This window comes from Haplochromis burtoni, unplaced genomic scaffold, assembly GCF_018398535.1.
Source record: "Haplochromis burtoni strain Fernald_Lab_line unplaced genomic scaffold, NCSU_Asbu1 Contig_308, whole genome shotgun sequence".
NCBI lineage: Eukaryota > Metazoa > Chordata > Actinopteri > Cichliformes > Cichlidae > Haplochromis > Haplochromis burtoni.
In genome coordinates this window covers 524,993-545,129 of record NW_024582669.1, presented here as the reverse complement: position 1 = coordinate 545,129, position 20,137 = coordinate 524,993, and the positions used below count along the sequence as shown (strand labels likewise).

Sequence of the window (20,137 nt, the reverse complement as noted above, 5' to 3'; positions counted from 1 at the left end):
GCGTCGACTATTAAATTAGTCGTCGACGATTTTAATAGTCGACATAATCGTGACTAGTCGACTAATCGTGGCAGCCCTATATGGGATATTGTATTTGTTTTAAATGTTATATACTTATGTGTATTTTGACTTTTGTTGCCATGATGCCAGGTCTCTCTTGAAAATGAGATTTTTAATCTCAATGAGATTTTTTGCCTGGATAAATAAAGGACTAATAAATATTTGGTTAAGAAAAATAATTCTCACGCTGTTATAGCTGGGAAAGCATCCTACACCTGAGTTTAGGGTGAACGACCCCACAAACAGCCCAAAAAACTAAAAGTGAAAGCATTCTTGTGGTCACATTCCCGACCTGATAAGCTTGGATCAGATTCTTCATCCAAAACAGCGTCTTGGTTTTTGTCTACAGCCAAGGGCTCGCTACCCTCCATAAGGAAGGTTGGGTTAGTTTGAAACGGAAGCCAATGTGCAAATTTGTGCAAGTTTTAGCACCATAGTGTAAATGTAGACACACAAGGGCAAGCGGTCAAAACAGGACGTCCAGGGGGCAATCTTTAAAAAGGGAAAAAGAAGCACCAGGCTAGGACCGTTTTCTGACTTGCACAGTTGGAAATGTTCTTGAAGGGAGAGATCTATAATTTGAATCAGGTGTAGTTTTTGATTTTTATGGATGGAAATGCGAAACCTTATGATCGCACATTGCATAACAAGCGGCATGTCAGTTACACTGAAAAGGGAGAATTACAGAGTCAGTGTTTATCAAACGCCCAGCAATGGATTTCATGAAACAGTGACTGAAGACACCATGTGACTTGGCAACACAATCTGCTCAGGCATGCCACATGTGCAACAAACAGTGATCACACTGTTTCTAAACCTCTACGCATCTTATCCTCTGCTTCAATAAAAAAGTTTAAAATTTGAACTTTTTGGACAACATACACGCCGACAGGAGAACATCTTTAGTCTGGCTCATTCTACCAAAAATACACACATAAGCCAAAATAAGAAAAAGCAACTCCAGTGCTGCTGGAGCCCCCCCTCACCTTCTGCACAAATTGTGGGTTTACTGTGATTTCCTGATCCATAGACTTTAGTTTCTCATCCAGCTGTATACATTTCAACATCTGAAAAGAGAGGGAAAAAAAGACACGTGCTCATTTTCAAAAATTCATGCAGGATTTGTGTATTGCAACTGCAAACAATCCATGCAAAGCACAAGAACAGTGAACACAGATCTGAGCCTCCACACCTCTTGGTCAATTTTGTGGAGCATTGCTGGGTTGTTGTATTTTTCAGGGTTGTCATGGAAGCAGACCATACCATCTTTTTGGTTAATGCTAGCATAGATCTCACCATCTTCAATCTGCAAAGAAGAAAACAAGAGGGAATGAAGAAAATCCAGCGTAAAGACTATTGTTATATGGTCGTTAAGGCCTTCAAGTCCAAAACGGTCCAACACAACAGATAAAAGACTTGTGTAATACATCTATAGCTAAAAAAAATATCAAACCATTTCACAAACACGTAAAGTTGGATATCGTGATTTCTATCAGCATCAACTGGATTGTATTTTTTGTGCTTTGGTCTCTCTGGAGAACTCACCATGTGTAAGACGTATTTCTCTGCTTCCTGCGGGCCTGAAAGCTGCACTCGACTCGCCATATCTTGCAAAGACAGTGTCAGGAAGGTCTGTGGGGTTCGCACAGAGGAAAAACCGATATCAGATCTAGTGAATGGGCAAAAACCCGCCATCTAAACTCCAGTTTGTTTCAAATAAATCCCTTGACAACTCAACAAACGTCTCTTTAACCTCAGTAAAGAAGCTCTCAGTACTCTGGGTTGTCTGGCTAGCTGGTGCTTTGGATTTGTGCCTGTCTGTTTGAGCTGGCATGTGCAACATGAACCTAAGATAACCCAAAGTGATATCCAGACAGCACTGGGCCTGGATTTAACCTATAGGCTGTATGGAGTGTGAAACTCAAGTTTTATGTGTCACACAGCCCCTCTAACTTCAGTCTTCTTGGTAATGTGAACAAGATGACCCAACAGGTGGAAACTGAAAGCTCAAGAGTCATTGTTGTTAGTCGTTTTAGCAAAGATGGGCCAACAGCCAGTTATCAGATGTCAGCATCTGTCTTGGCACACCCATGTTTTGGCTGCGTTTCCTTTCATTTTGATTATCGTGACCTCTAATGAACTGCGCCACAGATGATTCAAGACGACAGAGACATTTCTACGTTCTTGACGTCTCTCTTCCTACAACTGAATATTTCCTAAAGTAAAGTCACACAAGCTACCCAGTGAAGCTTATCTCTTGAAGGCATCGGGAGTGTGTTAATATCACACATCACATAGAAAACACACACACAGCTCACCTTTGTTAGCCTCTGGATATTCTTCTTGTAGAGAGAGGAGAGGCACTGTTTGACCAGGCCCGTGTTGTTGTCTCGTGTGAAGGTCTCGCTGTGTTTGTTGACCAGGCTGCGCAGCTCGGCCGGGTTGTTGGTGGTGTAAACCTGAGCCAACTCGTGGTATGCGTTGCTCAAGGGCTGAGGCACAAAAAAGAAAAAAAGCAAACGCAATTATAGACGGATAGCTCAGTAGCAGCAAAATAAATAAGTGGCTTTTCCTGATGGGCTCACACTACGGCTGCACATAAATATTCAACTGTTCCAAATATTAGTTGTTGTTGAAACTTAGAAACTTTGTGAGCAGATTTTGCTGCTTTTCACAGCCCACAGTGATTTTTTGATTTACAAAAAAATAAAAAAAATAGCTACTGCGTGACACTGACATCTTGATCTGCTTGCTTTTACTGACTCTCTGTTCTGCTGCGTTCAGTTAAGTGAGTGAGCCGTGAGGCTACAAAGCAGCGCTGCACAGTGTGGGAGAAGAAAAAAAAACAAACAAACAACTTTCTGTGTGAGCAGCTGTCTGATACATAAAAGGCAAAATGACAGGTGAGCCTTTGTGTTCACCTCGTGTGTGACGGTATTTTTATCAAATCTGATTGAAATCAGTGCTTTTGACTCTGTCCAAGTAACGATTCATCTTTGAGTCTTTTAGGTGCTCAGAGGTGTTTACTTTCCAATTAGTGTAAACCAATAATTGAAGTGCATTCACATCCTACCCCTGATGCCTACACCAATGCTGATGCTCTTATCGTAACTTTAAAGAAAAATGTTGGTGAGTTCTTCCTTTGCCCGAGCTCCACTTTTCTATGACGTTTCATCAAATTCAGCTTAATAACTTTTCCACATTCTAGCTAAGAGAATGAATGGTTCACCTTCCCACTGAGACTCAGCCTAGCAGGCAAAAAAACAACATTTTAACAGCCAGTCTGTCGATCTGTATCACTGATTCTTCATGCATGAACCTAAATGTTAATCTATCCATTACTGAGCATCAATACACTATTATTATTACTACTTTTTGGTGATTTTAGAAAATGACACTTCTTGGCTACACCTCTAAAAAGAAAAAAATATCACCCACACGTCATGCATCCTTACCTTGATGAACCTCCCTACTATTTGTGAAGTGTATTTGGGCAACTGCTGCACTTTGCCGTGGAGAATAAGTGACACCAGGATGTATTTTTTATAGGCTTCCAACATGATGTGGCTCACTGCCATGGCTGGAGTGGTTATTGCCTGTCACAGAAAATTAAAAACAAAAGCATGTGCAGTGATGCCGCAAAGAACGTTTAAATTCAGGAGGCAACAAAAAGACTGTAAAGACAGTACCTGTTCATAAAAATACAGTGCTCTTTCAAAATTTTTGAGGCCCGTGTAGATCATGCCACCATAGTAGTAGTAACATAAAAAGTGCTTTGCGTCGTAGGCTCCGTTCTCCTTGCAGATGTCCATCATGTCCACCTCCAAAAAGGGCAGGGCTGGCTTGAAGCACTTTGCTAACAAACACAGCTGCAGAAGAACATATAAGAGGTGAACAAGTGGCTTAGACTGCATATGGAAAAGGAGATGTGCTGGGATTACAACTGGGATGATGCTAAGAACTTACCTGACACAGGTCTGCGTGAACTGAGGTAAGTTGGTTTGTGTTCATCTGCATTTTGTCTATTGCCTGTTTTAGGACCACGACACCCCTCAATGGCTGTCAGAAGAGGAGAAATTGTGAGTTACTAAGCTGAAAGTCGTCCTGAGACACCCAAATGTGCTGGAAACAGTCAGGGCCTGAAGAACACGCTAAAATATTTAGATCAAGAAGGGAAAGGAAAACATGCTCCACTGTGGTGCTGAAACTCAGCGCTGTCTTAGTGATGAAATGACTCATGTGAGCCCTGTGATGAAAAATGATTGTGACTGACTCATTTCATTCTGACCAAAGGGGGGAAATTGGTTTTAGCTGCAAGGTAAATGCAACACACACACTATGTAGGCCACACAGCATTTAGGAGATAAACACCAACATGATCATTCAGGTGGAAGGAAGTTTAGGGGTTGGGGGGTTGGGTGCTGTATTAGACAGTAGGGTCATGTGACTCTCCTGCTGCTTGTGAGAGCGCGGATAAATACACTTGCAGTTTTTCCCCACGCACAGACTTGATTTGGCCATCCAGATATATCAACACCCAAGTATACATTTGTCTGTTGGCAGTCTCCTCGCCATTATTTTGAGTGTTCAGTGGCTGCAACCTGGCTTACTGTTGTGGCAGTCCTTAATATTACTCTCCAGAGTCTCTCATCCACCCTCATGAACTGTAGCTGCTGGTGGTAATTCTTGTAGGTTATAGCTAGCACCAGCAACAGGTTGCTTGTTCATTGAAGCTAAGAACCACAACAAGGACTACTGTTATTGCATTCACTTCACGCCCATCCGAGCAATGATAAACAACTAGAAAGGATTACTCTTATACCAACTCCTTAAGAAAGCACCCGATCCCACAAACACAATCTAATTCAGTAGGAAATGCTGACGAGGGTATGGCAATGGTGGCGCGTAGGGTGAGTGATATCAAATGAACTGCTGACAGGAAAGGCCCTAACCCCTTTAGCTTCAAGAGATACAATTGTGTGGATGTCACTAAATCAGCAGCCTGCAGATAAATACACACTGTTTAAAAACATGTGGCCTCTGGCAGAAGACAAAAGTTCTGAAGCCACAAACTAGTCAGACTCATGAAGTGTAAAACCAAGAATTACAGAAGCACCAGGAAATACAGAAAGCCTGCCTGCTTTCTGTTCTTTCCGCTGATATTAAAGCTTCTTGATCTTCATTAGCAGCCACAACAGTGCAGCCGACTGCACGGGCTGAATGAAAACAAACTGCTTGGCACAAGTGCAACAGGATTACATACTGCATAATCTACAGAGGGACAGAGAATGCAGAAGGCATTTTCTTCTAGGGAGATGTATCATGAACAAATCTTAACAGTTCTCTTACAAAAAATAAAATTTAAAAATGCAATAGTGTTCTTTTTTTTTGTTAAGCATTCACTTTTACAACATAGCCCTACTTTTGTCAAGCCTAAACGACATCACTATTTAGGCTACGTTCACACTGCAGGCAAAAGCGCATCAAATCCAACCTTTTTTTTTACCCTATGCGACCCATTTCCGATCATGGTATGACAGTGTGAACAGCACAAATCCGATATTTTCAAACCTGACCTGAGTCACTTTCGTATGTGGTACTGAATCCGATATATATCTGATGTTTTAGAAAGCGACTGCTGTTTGAACGGTCATGTCACATTAAATCCGTCTTTTACATCACTGACACAAGACAGACGCCTATTATCAGCGCCGGAGAAGCGCCCGAGAAGACATCGTGGACGCTTCCTGCCATCCAGTGTAGATGTTAGTGAAACTGTTGGGAAGACAACGTTGGAGAAACGTGAACATTTTATTTGTACTGTATAATCTGCAGATTCTGACAGAAATCTGCAACTATCCTTTGAAGCACCGCTCCTCTCTAAAACAGCAATAAGGATAATTATTAGGCCATATGTAAATAACTTTATAACTTAAAAAAAAATTGGGAAACGTAAAGTCCGAATAAAGTCTTTATATTAAAGGGCCATCAGTCAAACAATACTGTGTGGTCTGGGTCTAAACAGAGCGCGTTGTGTGTGACGTCTTCTTTTGCGCATGCGGGCCACTTTGAGGGTTCACACTAGAGCGCGTTTGCTGTCACATTTTATTTGTAGTGTGAACAAGCAGACAAAAAAAAAACAGATTTGATCAAATATCGGAATTGAGCATTAAGACCTGCAGTGTGAACGTAGCCTTAGTTGGATTAGGCTCAGAATGATAGAAAGAGACATTCTTACCTGTTTCCGCTCTACGAGTGCGTTTGTCAACTGGTGGCAGAGACCAGCAACTGTGGCAGGAAAACAGAGGAGTTATGATTAACCACGTGGATTCTGCCAGATCCCATAAATCCACATAACAGATTTCAAACCACTGATACAAAGCTGTGACTGATACCAACAACATTTATATAACCTTGTGTAAAATATATGAACACAAGTAGCGATTCATGACAGCTCAGCTAGAAACGCATACACGAAATGCTTCTGTCTTAACAATCACAAAAACAAATTTAAAAAAAAAACTTGACACAAAACAAGTTCACTGAACAATGAGACTTACAAGTGTCTGTTGCATATCTAATGTGCTCCCCATTGCATGTACTGATGAAGAGCTGGACTTGGGAGAAGAGCGTCTCAAAGTCAGGGATGTTTGGCATGGAGAACTTCACAAATCTGGAGCAAAAGCAGAAGGAAGGAAGGAAGGGGGGTTAGCCAAAACTTAGCATTAGTTTGCCGATTTTTAAAAATCATTTAGAGCTAAAGGGCTGAGTTTTGAGTAAGGAGGGAAATGTATCGATCAGACGCAATGTTGGGTAAGCAGAAGCGAGATTGATTTTGTAAACAGGAAATAATAGCTTTCATTTCTGTGTTATTTATTATCAGTTGTAAAGGCAACAGAAAACCTTTAGCAGTGTCACGTCTGTGCAGGATTTGCTATAGTGCAGAGAATGTGTGGAAATTTTAAAGAAAGGAAACAATTTGAAGAAGTGAGAGAGATTATTCCCTTTCAATAGAACATTATATGCAGGAACTTATTATCTGTCAACTTTTCCTCTCATTTTCCTCTAAATCCTGAGCTGGCTCTGTCATTTTTCCAAGAGACTTCCTCTAAAGAACTACCGCCTCTTCCTCAACCAACACAAAAAGTACAACTTGACCTTCAATAGACACAACATTAGGAGAATATCTTGGCCAAGAACAGCAGAACGAAAGCAGAGTGCAGTGAAACACCAAAATGTAAACTAATTAAAAAAAAATTAATATTAATATTAATAATACTGATAATAATAATAGACCAGTTAGAGGGGAAAAAAACTTTATGAGAAAAATTTCTTGTCATGTGGTAACTGAGACAGAAGAAAGTTATAGTGGAAACTTACAGCACAGCCAGCACACCTAGGGAGTGCTCCTGGATGTCCAGGGCCCCCAGCACCGTGTCCAGGTGGGACAGATTTTTGGCCAGCAGCTCCCCACTTTTGTTGATCAACTCACATAGCTGAGTCATCTGGCCTGGAGGGATGAAGGGAAATTGAGGTCAACATTGAGAAATTTAACCACACTTAACTTTTTGTACCGACCTTTTAAATCTATGGGAAGTCCAAACTAGGGTGTCTTTCTAAAGGCTTAAGGTAACTTGTTTTGCAGGTCTAGGTGCAGATTATATTTTTGACACCAGCCCACCAGATGTAGAATAAAATCAGGTTGTTATGCTGAGATTTAATGTCATCAGGTTTCTATTTCACAAGGTTGTTATTACATGGCAAAGCACACAAGGAGGGCACATGGACAAAAACTTAGCTGGAAACGCTACAAAGACTAGACACAATCAGTATGACCACAACCCCACTACAACTATTATCAGTAAAGTTGTTGTATGTTGATAGGAGAAATAATGCACAGTGATACATTTTCTTTGTTGTTTAATTGGTCAAATTATGGATGAAATAGGAATTTTCTTGTTTACGAATCCAAAGAAGCTATTCTTTATAAACCTAGAAGACACACAGACTCATAAAACTGTGTATAACCGCCGCCGCGCTGCGGATGGGCATTTCAATTGAAATCGGCTGGCCAAGTGTCCTGTCAAGGCCTTGCAACAGAGGTAATGCGAGCAGGATTGACAGATGACTTCGAGCCAATAATATTTGCCAATTCAGTCCGCTAGCCAATTATATGAGGCTAGGGCGGGACTACCGGTAGGCAGTCCCCAGAAATTATTTTCTAGATCAAAAACAAAAAGTATAATTTTCACATCTAGTTTGATGACATGCACGTTATGCAGTTATCCTTCGGGTCCTTGTGTAATACCGCATCTTCTCGTGGTAGTTTACATAGGAACTACAGCGACATAAGGTCGTTTTAGCGATGTGTTTACATGATAAAGCAAAAAGAAGCCTCTGACCAGTTTGACTGCCTAGCTATCGGCAAGGCATTGGATAGCATATGCTAGCTAACTAGCTAATACTTCAGACTCTAATGAGTTTATCAACCCTACCTTGAGCGGAGAGCTGCCGCACATTGTTCACAAACTGCTCCAAGGCTGAAGCCATTATTTCCTGGGTCCAACGTGGAGGTAATTTGCACTGTATTTCATTCAAACGTCAGAAACAACTCCGTCCGGACTAAGACAGGGGGCCACACAGCCGCCACTGAGGTGAGGCTATCGCGAGATCGTAAGAACAGAACAGACCGCAAGGAGGTTTAGAGAACCGACCGTTGAATTCTTAAAGGGCCAGCTACCAGATTTGCTGGTAGTATTGAAACACACTTGCTTTTATATATCTATCTATATCTATATATAGATATATATCTATATATAGATATATATTGCGCGAGTGTGTGTTTATTTAAAATGGACTTCAACTTCTCTCTTTGAGGACTAGGAAATAAAGGAAGTGACGTACATACCGGGGTTAACGTAGATGTTTTATGGTAAGACCTCTTGTCTAACTACTTTTACAGGACTACTATAGTGCTGCTCCTTTGGGGAAACGAAAATATGATGACATTGATACATTGATAAATATGATTGAATTTATATATGATTTGAATCAAGTTTTTGTTTAAAATTGAATAAATTTGATATCTTTAAATACCAGTAACCAGTTAAGTTTTGGTCTTAGACTTAGACTTAGATGGTCTGCCTCCAGCATCCTCTCTCTCTCTCTCTCTCTCTCTCACACACACACACACATACACACACACACACACACACACAAACGTATTTCATGCACAAGTGATGGATCTCTGGAAGCTCCCCTGTCTGATGCTAAATGTTTTGCCCCTTTCCTATCCATCATTCAGAATAAGCTGTCACATTTGGGCATAAAGAGATGACTGTGCATAAATTGCAATGAACCTAACTAACGACAGTTCTTTAGCCAATAAATAATCACACACGTTGCGTGTATGATTATTGTTGTGGTAAAACCTTCGTATTGTTGTAAAATTTTATATTTTTCACTGTACATGGCTCCTGAAAACAGCTGAGGAGTGAACCATCTTGGTCATGTGAGATCTTTTTTGCGCACGGGCTCGTAGTACAGTTTGTTCTTACAGCTGAGCGCTTCTCCCTTTGGTGCAGCAGCTCCAGTTGTTTACTTCTCGTTTCACCTCAGACAGCTCTAACAGCATATGTTGTTTATCTCATATGCTGTGGAATTTTAGAAAGGCATGCCTTGGATGCCGGGCGGCTAATACACACTGACAAACGATACAAAGAGCTCCCGGCAACTGTGACCGCCACAGGCAGGTCACAGTTGAACTGCCCGTTGCGGCTGCTGTGGTGCTAGCCTGTCAGCTAGCCAGCGTCTGTTAGCTCAACTGCCGCTCAGAATGTGAAAAGTTGGACAAAAATTCACAAGGGGCAAATAACAGTGTCGAAAACGAGTACTGAAAGGGGTTTAGCTCCAGTGTCTGGAATTATTTTTGTTTGTGTAAGTCCCATGCCGACTTTACAAGCTGTTTCTGCTGACTGTTTGGAGAGGGCAGAGACCGAGGGCGTGAAAAATGTTGCTGCTTAGTGCAACACGCCTACTAGGAAGAGGGAAAACTTTGCTCCGAGATCCCATTAAGAGGATTTGCGCAAACATGTCGTTCATCTCTCGTTCCGGGAAGAGACTGCGGGTCCTGGTGGACATGGACGGAGTCCTGGCGGACTTCGAGGGGGGTTTCCTGAAGAAGTATCGGGCCAGGTACCCGACGGAGCCCTACATCACCCTGGAGGACAGGAGAGGGTTTTGGGTGTCAACGCAGTACGGGCAGCTGAGGAGTGACCTTTGTGTGAGTGACAGCAGCACTAAATATAGTGGCTGAAATTCAACTTAGGCTTTCTCGATTTGGGTTTTTTTATTTTTATTTTTTACAAGTTTTAATTCAAAAGATTGTCTGTCTCATTTACATATGGTTAACAGTCAAGTTTCTGACTGCTCTGGACTGGGACCTTTTCAATAGGGTGGTACAGGAGTATTTATGGAAGAGGATTATGGCCACTGGGAAAAATGTATTTTTTTGTCAGAATTCTGAAAAACAAAAAACAAAAGATGCCCCCACTTTTTCAGTACCTTCTAATCTTCTTAGTAAGTATTGGACTATTGCATTGCAATATTTTCATCCAGAATACAGTGAAAATTAGAAGAAAGTAGCATAATATGAATGGACATTAAATGCTGGAATTTTTACAGTGGAAGCAGAATAATCACATGTACTACATTGCTACTACTGGTCTCGTGCATGATTTAGACTTCTGCGGCAAATCTACATCATAGTATAACTGGAACTGCAAATACCTTTAAATGTTTCTGGTTAAAAAGAAACAATAAATAGTTTAATCGTACTCCACAACCTTCCACGTAACCCGAGAAATGTAACTACATGTCGGGTCAGACTATATGGCATGGAAGGTTATGGCATAGGAATTTACAGTTACAGTGTAGATTAGTCTAAATCAGGCATTATCCTTGCTCTCATCCCATGGCTCTGGGGATTGTGAGATTAACAGCGCTCTAGCTCAGTAGCATTAATTAGGATTGGGGGACTTTTAAGGGGCTGGTGTCACCCCCGCTTCATGTGTAGACACAGCCATGGATGCGCATTCTTGAATTGGTTTGTGTGGATGAATGACACAACCTCGATTTCCTTGTGGTTCACTGTAATGTGAAGTGTTGAGCAGTTCACTCACTACTCCATTTGATTATGTGTTTCCTTCAGTGTCTTAATTCACCTACTCCAAGCAAGAAGCAAAGTGCTACCTTGTAATCATGTCCACAGAAGTTGGCCTTTTGGACTTTACTTCTTCAGGGCTCATGAAGACTCAAGTGGATACACATACTGTACATGCACCTGATTAATTTACACGGTTGCAGATAAGCTGTATGCATGTGTTTTGTTTCCTTTTTTTAAACTCCAGGAAAAAGCTATCAGCATCTGGGAGTCCAAAGGTTTCTTCATAGACTTGGACCCGCTACCAGGAGGAGTGGAGGCGGTCAAGGAGATGGCCGAGATGAATGAGTAGGTCTTGGAAGTTGCAGTGCATTTATCTCACATACACAAAAGAGACTGAGAGGAGTTCTTGTTGTATCACAAGTGGCTTAAATCACCATAATGGGAGAAGAATGTGCATGATTAGATATTTGCATGTAGCACTTTGATCAGAAGGGAGGTGGGGGAAATGGTGTTCTGAGTTAATATGTATTTAACTTTGCAAAATAATGCCAGGCTCTGTGGTTTGTTTATCATTTTCCACACAGTTTCACCCTGTTTAGTTCACTTTATCTGACTTCCTCCACAGTCTCTACATTTAGCTGGCTGCATTTTAAGGCTCTGTTTTCATACAAAAGCCCCGCAAAGCAGCAATGGCCTGCTCAGCCCAGTTTACAAGAAAAGCTGGGAGGCGGGAAGCCTGAAATGAGTGACTGTGCTCCTAAACACATCAGCAAAGTGTTTACCTGGGACAGGTCAGAGGGCTGTTTTCCCATAGACTTTTATAAGACCAGGTGTTCTTTACACCTGCACCTATCCCCCCCTGATGGTCATTAAAAAGAAAGCATGTTTAAGACACTTGGCATTGGCGTCCTTTTTAGGCCCAGAAGCTACAGTGTTATGTAAAAGCCATGCGCCACCATTTCTTCACACTCTCCTATGAAAATGGGAAATGGGTGCCGCAACAAAGGAACGGTGAAAATTGAGCTACTGGGCAGAAGGAAAAGGGGAACACACACAGAAGATTTATCAATGTAGTGAAGGAGGACATGTAGAGGGTTGGTGTGACAGAAAAGGATGCCACAGGTTGGGTTAGACAGGGAACGCTTAAAGAGAGCTGAGGGAAGAATCACAGTATATAACAGTATACAGTATATAATGAGCTTGAAAGTCAATATTTGGTATGACCGCCTTTGTTCTTCAATACAGCCAGTGTTGTGTGCTTTTTGTGTTCATAATTCCACCAATTTTGACAACATCCCCAACTTTACTGGTTAAAATAGAGCCCCAAACCATGACAGAGCCTCCACCATGTTTTATAGGCAGCTGTAGAGACTGACGATCTGAACAAAAAAAAAGAAATTTGGATTCATCACTCCATCAGACCTGTCGCCACTGATTTTCAGTCTACTTCTTATGTAGTTTGGGATACGTCAGCCTTTTCTCTCTGTTTCCCTTTCTTAAGCACAGGTTCTTGACAGTCATCCTTCCACTGACACAATTTCTGACAAGGCTTTATCGAACAGTAGATCAACTCAAGATACATCTCTCTGATCTGTTTTCAGCTCTTTGCTTGATTCTTTTTTTCCCTAGTTCTTAAAGATATGATTTTCAGATACTGTTCATCTCCTGTTCTTCTTTTGTCATTCACCTGTTCAATTTCCTCTAATTCTTAAGAACACACTCCACACCATGCTGAAATAAGGCAAGTTTTTGGCTAATAGCTCTTTGTCAATCACCTTTTGGTGACAAAAAATAATGTTTTATGCTTGTTAAGCTGAGCAATCTTTTTCTAAGATTCAACTGACTTTACTGCACTTTTCTTAGCTTCCACGGAACCAAATACAAATTAGGATTGGCTCAAGACTTTTGCACAATACTGTAGATCCATCTTTTATTCTGTCTGTGATTTTTGAGACGGATTGTGAACGCCTCCTTTTGATGGAGGTTTTTTCTGTTTTGTCTGAACCTGACCAAATGAATCAAGTCAGAAAGCCCCTGTTGCTCATTCCAGTCACTCACAAAAGCCAGCAAGACTAGATTCTATAATATACACGTAAATTTGATATTTATGTTTGGAGCACATTTTATATATTTTTTACACACATTAAAACAGTGATTGTGTTTTGGGTCCTCAACGCTGCCAAAACAGAGACAACTTGCCACTCAGGGCTGTGCCTGAAGGCATCAAGCGTCGAGGCTGCCGTAAAGCCTCCTAGGCCTGGCATCAGTAGTGAATGTGATGGTCTGTTTGTCTGTCTTCTCTGTATGATCTATTTGTGCTCTGCAGTCAGTGACAGCAGCAGGCCATAGGGACAATTACAGACATCTGGCCTCCATGTTGTGTCACCACACAGCCTGTCTTTGTGCACGCCAGCACCACGCTGTTCTCCCGTTCACTCAGCCTCACGACTCAGATGGCCCCATGCTGTGATATTTTCAGTATTTTTCCCCCCCATCTTTCTAATAAATGATTTAAAAAACATCACCCCGAGTCTTACTCGGGGACGGTCGCGTGTAGTTTTTGATGATATTTTAATAAGTGTGATCTGAATCAGCCTGACACAGACTGTGACTACTTTTTTATTTTTTCTGGGATTATTCTCAGAGGAGAATGCACGTGAATAACATCTAAAAATACCAAAAGTTATGAACTTCGCTTACATTTCTTCTGCTGCTAAAAATGAATGGCTTTCTTTAGCCACCAGTGCCTGAATGTGCACGTTCTCCCATCAGGGTAATGCACCATACACATGATTTCATGTTTACTGGGAACCTTCCCCACATGAATTCCTGTCATAAAAGTTCAGGCCTAAGCAGCTGGAAGGTAAACATAATACTGTGTGTTTGTAACTTTTCCACTCTGGTCTGTTTGTTTCCCTTTGTTTCTGCAGCACAGATGTCTTTATTTGCACCAGCCCTATAAAACATTACAAACACTGCCCACATGAGAAGGTAGGCCTACTGCAAATCAATAACAAATATCCATTTCTCTGTGGAAATGATTAATGTGTTCCACTCTTTGCTGATGAGATCTCATCTGCTGTGTGTGTGTGTGTTTTTGTCTAGTATGCCTGGGTGGAGAAGCATCTGGGCCGTGACTTCCTGGAACAAGTCATTCTGACCCGAGACAAGACGTTAATCACCGGCGACCTCCTGATAGACGACAAACCCGACATTCTAGGTGAGGCCTCCGTGGAACTTTGTGTGGGTGCACTTTTGTGTGTATCATGATTCTTTTATTTTAATATTAATGCTCTAACAATCTTTTTAGGTTATTTTTGGTCTGTGAAGCAAACTGCTCCGGTTTAGCCTCTATGGCTTTCATGAAAAACCAACATTTTTGAACAATAAGTTTAGCTAAACAAAAACAAAAAGCATTCAAACTACTTATTTTTAGCTTGCTTCATTTCATTTTGCAAATTTCAGTAGAGCGCTGCAATCGCAGTGCATTCTGGGTAGTCAAGGCCATGTTGTCGTTCATAAAAATAAAAATAGATGCTAACAAATAATGAGGGGAAAACGCACTAATGCCCACTGAAAAAGCACCTAAATGACCTATGAGAAGATCAACAGCACAATAGGATACAACAAGATGCTAAACAACAAGGTTAAGGAGTGTTATTTGATCCATCCATCCATCTTCCTCCACTTGTCCAGTTCAAGGTCTCAGGGAAGTCTTTCCCTGCTGCCATAGGATAAGAAACACAGTACGCACTGGACAGGTCGCCAGTCCGATTCAGGGCTAACATAGAGAGACAACCATTTGTACTCACATTCATACCTATGGGCAACTAAGAATCCCCAATTAGTCTGAAGCTGAAGTACCTGTAGAGAATCCACGCAAGCATGAGTGATGGTGGATTTGGATCCAGGATAATCTTCCTGAACTTGAATATGGGAACACAAAGAATGGTAGTCTTGAGAGCTGAAAAGAAGCCAACTAGACTTCTTTAGGTTTTGAAGACATTTCACGTCTCATCCAAGCAGCTTCTTCAGTTCTAGAATAATTGGTAGCAAACTCTTCCAGTAAAGGTGGTCTTGAGGATTGTTAACCCACTCTTAGTTATGTGAGATATTATATGAGCCAACAGATGACAGAGGAAACCTCTGTTAGACGTTACCCCACCCCACTGTCATGTGAGCGATTGAGGTCACCTAAGGCAAGGTGTGAGTGGTTGAAACACATGGGAAAAGAACTCGGGAGCATATGTGGCTGATAGCTGGTGCCATAAGCCACCGCCTCTGTTCAATGACAGCTGTTTACAGCGGGTCTAGATGGCCTCCTTTATTCCTCTCTTAAACCCTTTCTTCGTCCAAAATGTGAACATTGATGTCCTCAAAAGACAGTCCTTCCTTGTTTTCCTAGTCCTAAAATCCTTTCCCAGGTGTTTTCATGCGCTGACTTTTACAGGTGAGCCGAGACTATACCACTGAAGGTCATTGATAATGCTAGCTGGGTTTCCACACAAAGCGCAGATCATAACTGATCTCTGAGCCGTGAAAGCAGTGCCTGCAGCTTACCTCACGCACTGCTCTCTCATCAGTTTACCATGAAAAAATTTGTACTTACCCATCTAGATTTTGTTGGGACTTAAAATCCGGGGCTAAGCCAAGTTGGTTGGCCAACATAGGCAGTTGTCTGTAGCCTTTTGGAGGATATTTCATAAAGGTGACAGATAATGATGGTTGTGTGCAACAGCCCATCCAAGAAGTTTGTATTCCAGGTCCAGTAAAATTCAAGCATTTTATTAGTCTGTGATGTAGTGTTTAAATTAGCAGGTGTCGGAGGATGCAGCTTGGTAAAGAAACCAGTGTTAGCTGAGTCTAAATCTAAGCCAAAAACATGGCAACACTGGTGCTATAAAATGTAGACTCCAAAACGAAGTGATGAATGAACATTATGTTGCCATTGTTCATTTTCTATACACAGTTTATGCTTTGCCCCCTGTCATGCTAAAGGTGGCAGCAGTAATATTGCATTAGATTGCTAGAATGAAATGTTTTCACACCTGATTACATTTTTATTCAAATTGTAACCATCATGCTAAAACAGCTGCAGCTTTCCAAATGTGCACATGCTTTGGTGTGACGGTCAGTTTTTCATTACTTTTTTTTTTTATCAAAAGAACACATTTGTACATTAGTCATTTTTTTCAAACAGAGTTCCAGAGTGCAAAGATTTTTTTACGTAATAATGTGCAGATACACACTAATGTCTGATGCTGGCTGTGAGTGCGGATTTGCCTAAATAAAATAAAAAAAATCTTGAAATGCTGCGTATTTAACTTATGAGTAGATCTCAAAGTTAGTCGGCTTGAGTTGTGTAAATTATTGCTGCCGCAGTTAATTCAGTAGGAAAGTACAGTAGTTCTCTGATCTGAGCAGATCAGGGATGATAACTATTATTTTTAAATCACTGAAAGAACAAGAACAAATGAAGAACAAAGCAAAATCTTTAAAGAGGACTTTTGCATCATAATGTTTGTGAAACTCGGTGTGGGTGTTATAATTATTTGCATCCATTTTCAATGCTTTGATTGCCTCATGAGGCAGCTGCTGCAGCGTTCCTACGGTCTGTCAGGACAATTTATATCCTTCACACACTTAAATACAGGGAGCTGCTACTTAAATAATGTTTATATTTCTGTGACTTGGACAGGTGTGGAGCCAAATCCAGCGTGGGAGCACATCCTGTTCACTGCCTGCCACAACAAGCACCTGCCCCTCAGCCTCCCCCAGAGACGACTCCTGTCATGGTCAGATGATTGGAGGGCCATCCTGGACAGCAAAAGGCAGTGAGGAGCTCCTGCACGGCTCAGCCCCACAGCAGCCTGGCATCAGGGTTAGTGGAAGTTCTGGGGCTCGCTGCTGTTGCCTTGGCATCCTTGTTCTCCACTAAGTAGGGTGTGGAGACTTAAGCGGGATGAGCAGTTTACGTTTCAGGTTGAATGGAAGTGCTGTACAAGCAGATTGTTGATCCAGTCTTTTGGAAGAGGATGTTCACTTGCTCGACCACAAGGGGGCACTCTGACACTTTGTATGAATTTGTGTTGGCGACCAGATTTTGAACAATCTCACTGAATGAGAACAACAAAAGGAGTTCTTAAAACGATACATGGTAAGTGGAAAGGACAGATTGTGTTGAGTGACCTCGACGGTTATGGACTCAGTTTGCATTCTGGATGTTTCTCAGATTCAGACAAAATGGATTTCTGAGCCACTGCATGGTCTATCTGTGGCCTTCATCGCAAAAGGCTTATCAATATTTAACTGCACCGTGTTGCACTCGTGAGTCAGTGTGATGTGATTCACAACAGGGCACTCCGCTGCACCCAAAAAAGCTCAAAAATACACCCTGAGTCGTGGGCACTGGCGAACACAGAAACACAGGACAGTGACTTGGAGTCAAAATTACTGTTTTATTAGGTTGTCATTATTTTGCATGTATTGTGTAGGTATGTGCCATGCCACTGTTATGTAAATGCAAAAGTACTGTGAAATCCACTCTGGTTTTTAAAAAGCTTAAAAGCCTACATGGGTGCTCTTTGTTTACAATATGTAATTGTTCAATATTTCACTGATACACAAATGAGAAAAGTAGCTGCACACGTGCATCTTGCCAAACATTGCTAGTGTAGATTGTTGTAGGCACTGAAGACTGAGTAACATTGGTTCAGTGTTGGTTAATAATGAACCATTATTCAATATTAATATATCACTGACAAGTCCATATGTTATTCAAAATTGTGGTAGGGTAGCTTTGCATGATTCAGTTCATAATAATCATTATTTCGTTTACATTGGACCCTTCTGCCACCTCGCAAGTTCAACGTTGGTCATAGACAAGCCATACCCCCCCCCTTCCCTCCCAAAGCTAACTTTGTTCTGATTGGCTATCCCTCACAAACAGGAGTTTGCATCGGGTGTATGGAGAATTCTGTAGGGGCTATTTGTGCACACATTGGCCTCATTATTTGAAACTTTGCCCATGTTTAATATAAACATCCACAATTGCAACAGCATGGATATGACAGAATGCAGAATAAGGAAAAGTGGAAATCTATAGGAGCGGCAACAGTAATCACTATGTTTTATAAGTGGTATGTCACCATTCTGTTCATATTTTTAGAGCCGGGGTGTCCAATCCAGTCCTTCAGAGCTACTGTCCTGCAGCTTTTACATGCAACCCTACTCAAAGACAGCTGAATCAAATGACTGGATTACCTCTTCAGCACACTATCAAGTTTGGCAAAGGCCTGATAACAAGCCATTCATTTGATTCAGGTGTGTCAGAACAAGGATGCATCTAAAAGCTGCAGGACGGTACCTTTTGAGGACTGGCGTTGGACACCCCTGTTTTAGAGCTTGTTTTCAGAAGCATGGCGCGCAAGATTTAAGTTGTAGAAAATGTTTTAATAATCCAAAAATAAAGTTTTTATTTCAGCTTGTCATTAATTACTTGAAAACTTAACTTGTATTAATTTTTAGAAATTATATTTTTATTATATTTTTTAGCATTTATAAAATGTATAAAATCACCACTTTCTCAGTGTCACTGTCCTGCTTCACTCATTTAAAGGGGACCTTTGTATACTCGTTTACAGTTTTATTCACCAACTCTACTAGAATATGTCTGAATATGATTCACAGTTAAAAATACCTAACCTTGGTGCGGCACCTAATTTCATACGTTCTCTGAGGGAAACGTGCCAATTTCCTGTGTGCCTGCAATATTTGCACTCTCTGACATCATACAGAGCAAAGAGTTGGGAAAAAAGTACCTGAAATGGAGTGTTTAGTGCATTCTCGCTTTTTCTTACTTGCACCAATGCTAACCTCATTGGAAACTTGATGCTTTTAACATGAACACCCATCAGAGTAACAGCACCTGTAGCTAGCAAAGCAGTAATAGGTCCCCTTTAGGATGCACAGACGGTATGTAGATGCTGGGATAAAATGCTTTTTAATTTCTTCTGGTATATTTTTCAGGGACCTACGCAGTAGATGCTAATTATGTGTAATGAAAGATGTATGTAGTGCTGAGTGCTTGTCTTTTTGTGACTAGCTTATACATATTCAAATGTCAGTTCAATCCAAATGCAAATGTTTGTTTCTGCCAGTGAAATGTTTAGATCCACCTCTATTAAAACCCATGCAAAAAAACAATAACTTGATGACTTGGACATCTTCTTTCATTTAACAGTGCCATTAAAAGTTTCATTGGGTTTGGTTGTTTTTATATTTTTTTCATTAAAATGCATGCTGCTTAGTCACATGAAAGCATAGATAACTTCCTGCCAAAGTCTGGAAACATGCCCACACTCGTGGTTTGACATTCTGGCACTTTTGGGGGGAGGTTTAACTAAACATGAAGAACGCTCCTCTTTGTGCTCTTTGTTGTAGTTGCTCTCTGCACTGATCATATCAGTTGAGGAAAAAACCTCAAGAAGCTGATGAAATGATTTGTACAGATGGAAGCGTTTAATTTTCTTGAGCTCAAAAAGAAGGCAGCTGGACTTCTTTAGATTTTTGAAGATGTCACGCTTCGCATCTAAGAGGTTTCTGCAGTTCTTGCCCAGGCTGTCATGACCTGGATGACAAAGAACCTACACAGACAGCTGTTAATTTGATTAAACTCACTGCTACGAAGCCCAACAATTCATTTAACTTTTGTTCACATAGCACCAATTCAGTCGCCTCACTTTATATTGAAAGGTAAAGACTCTTCAAAATTAGAGAGAAAACACCCACAATAAGATGATTTCACATGAGTGAGCACTTGGTGACAGTGGAAAGGAAGAACTCCCTTTTAACAGGAAGAACTTTGGACATCTCTGTTGGCATCTCAGATGTTGGGATTACATTTCACTAAAG

The 20,137-nt window shown here is 41.1% G+C and overlaps 2 protein-coding genes across 2 annotated transcripts in view; one reads left to right on the top strand and one right to left on the bottom strand.

The window, feature by feature from the left end:
• The window catches only part of cops3 (COP9 signalosome subunit 3), an 11,574-nt gene extending 2,727 nt beyond the window's left edge, over window positions 1-8,847 (bottom strand). Inside the window, exons 1-11 of the mRNA XM_005941771.3 lie at window positions 8,556-8,847; window positions 7,441-7,570; window positions 6,621-6,733; window positions 6,299-6,348; window positions 4,027-4,119; window positions 3,750-3,929; window positions 3,516-3,656; window positions 2,379-2,552; window positions 1,606-1,692; window positions 1,253-1,366; window positions 1,047-1,127 (exon numbers count right to left, since the gene is read on the bottom strand). Of these exons, the coding sequence (XP_005941833.1) occupies window positions 1,047-1,127; window positions 1,253-1,366; window positions 1,606-1,692; window positions 2,379-2,552; window positions 3,516-3,656; window positions 3,750-3,929; window positions 4,027-4,119; window positions 6,299-6,348; window positions 6,621-6,733; window positions 7,441-7,570; window positions 8,556-8,610 (1,218 nt within the window). The 5' untranslated portion in view covers window positions 8,611-8,847. The remainder of the gene's footprint in view (window positions 1-1,046; window positions 1,128-1,252; window positions 1,367-1,605; window positions 1,693-2,378; window positions 2,553-3,515; window positions 3,657-3,749; window positions 3,930-4,026; window positions 4,120-6,298; window positions 6,349-6,620; window positions 6,734-7,440; window positions 7,571-8,555) is intronic.
• Window positions 8,848-9,065: 218 nt separating this feature from the next.
• LOC102288942 (5'(3')-deoxyribonucleotidase, mitochondrial) lies at window positions 9,066-19,429 on the top strand. Its single transcript, XM_014339882.2, has 5 exons — window positions 9,066-10,342; window positions 11,469-11,569; window positions 14,155-14,215; window positions 14,330-14,444; window positions 16,923-19,429. Exons 1-5 carry the CDS (start codon window positions 10,070-10,072, stop codon window positions 17,060-17,062), a joined length of 690 nt encoding a protein of 229 aa, XP_014195368.1. The 5' UTR covers window positions 9,066-10,069; the 3' UTR covers window positions 17,063-19,429.
• Window positions 19,430-20,137: the final 708 nt, after the last annotated feature.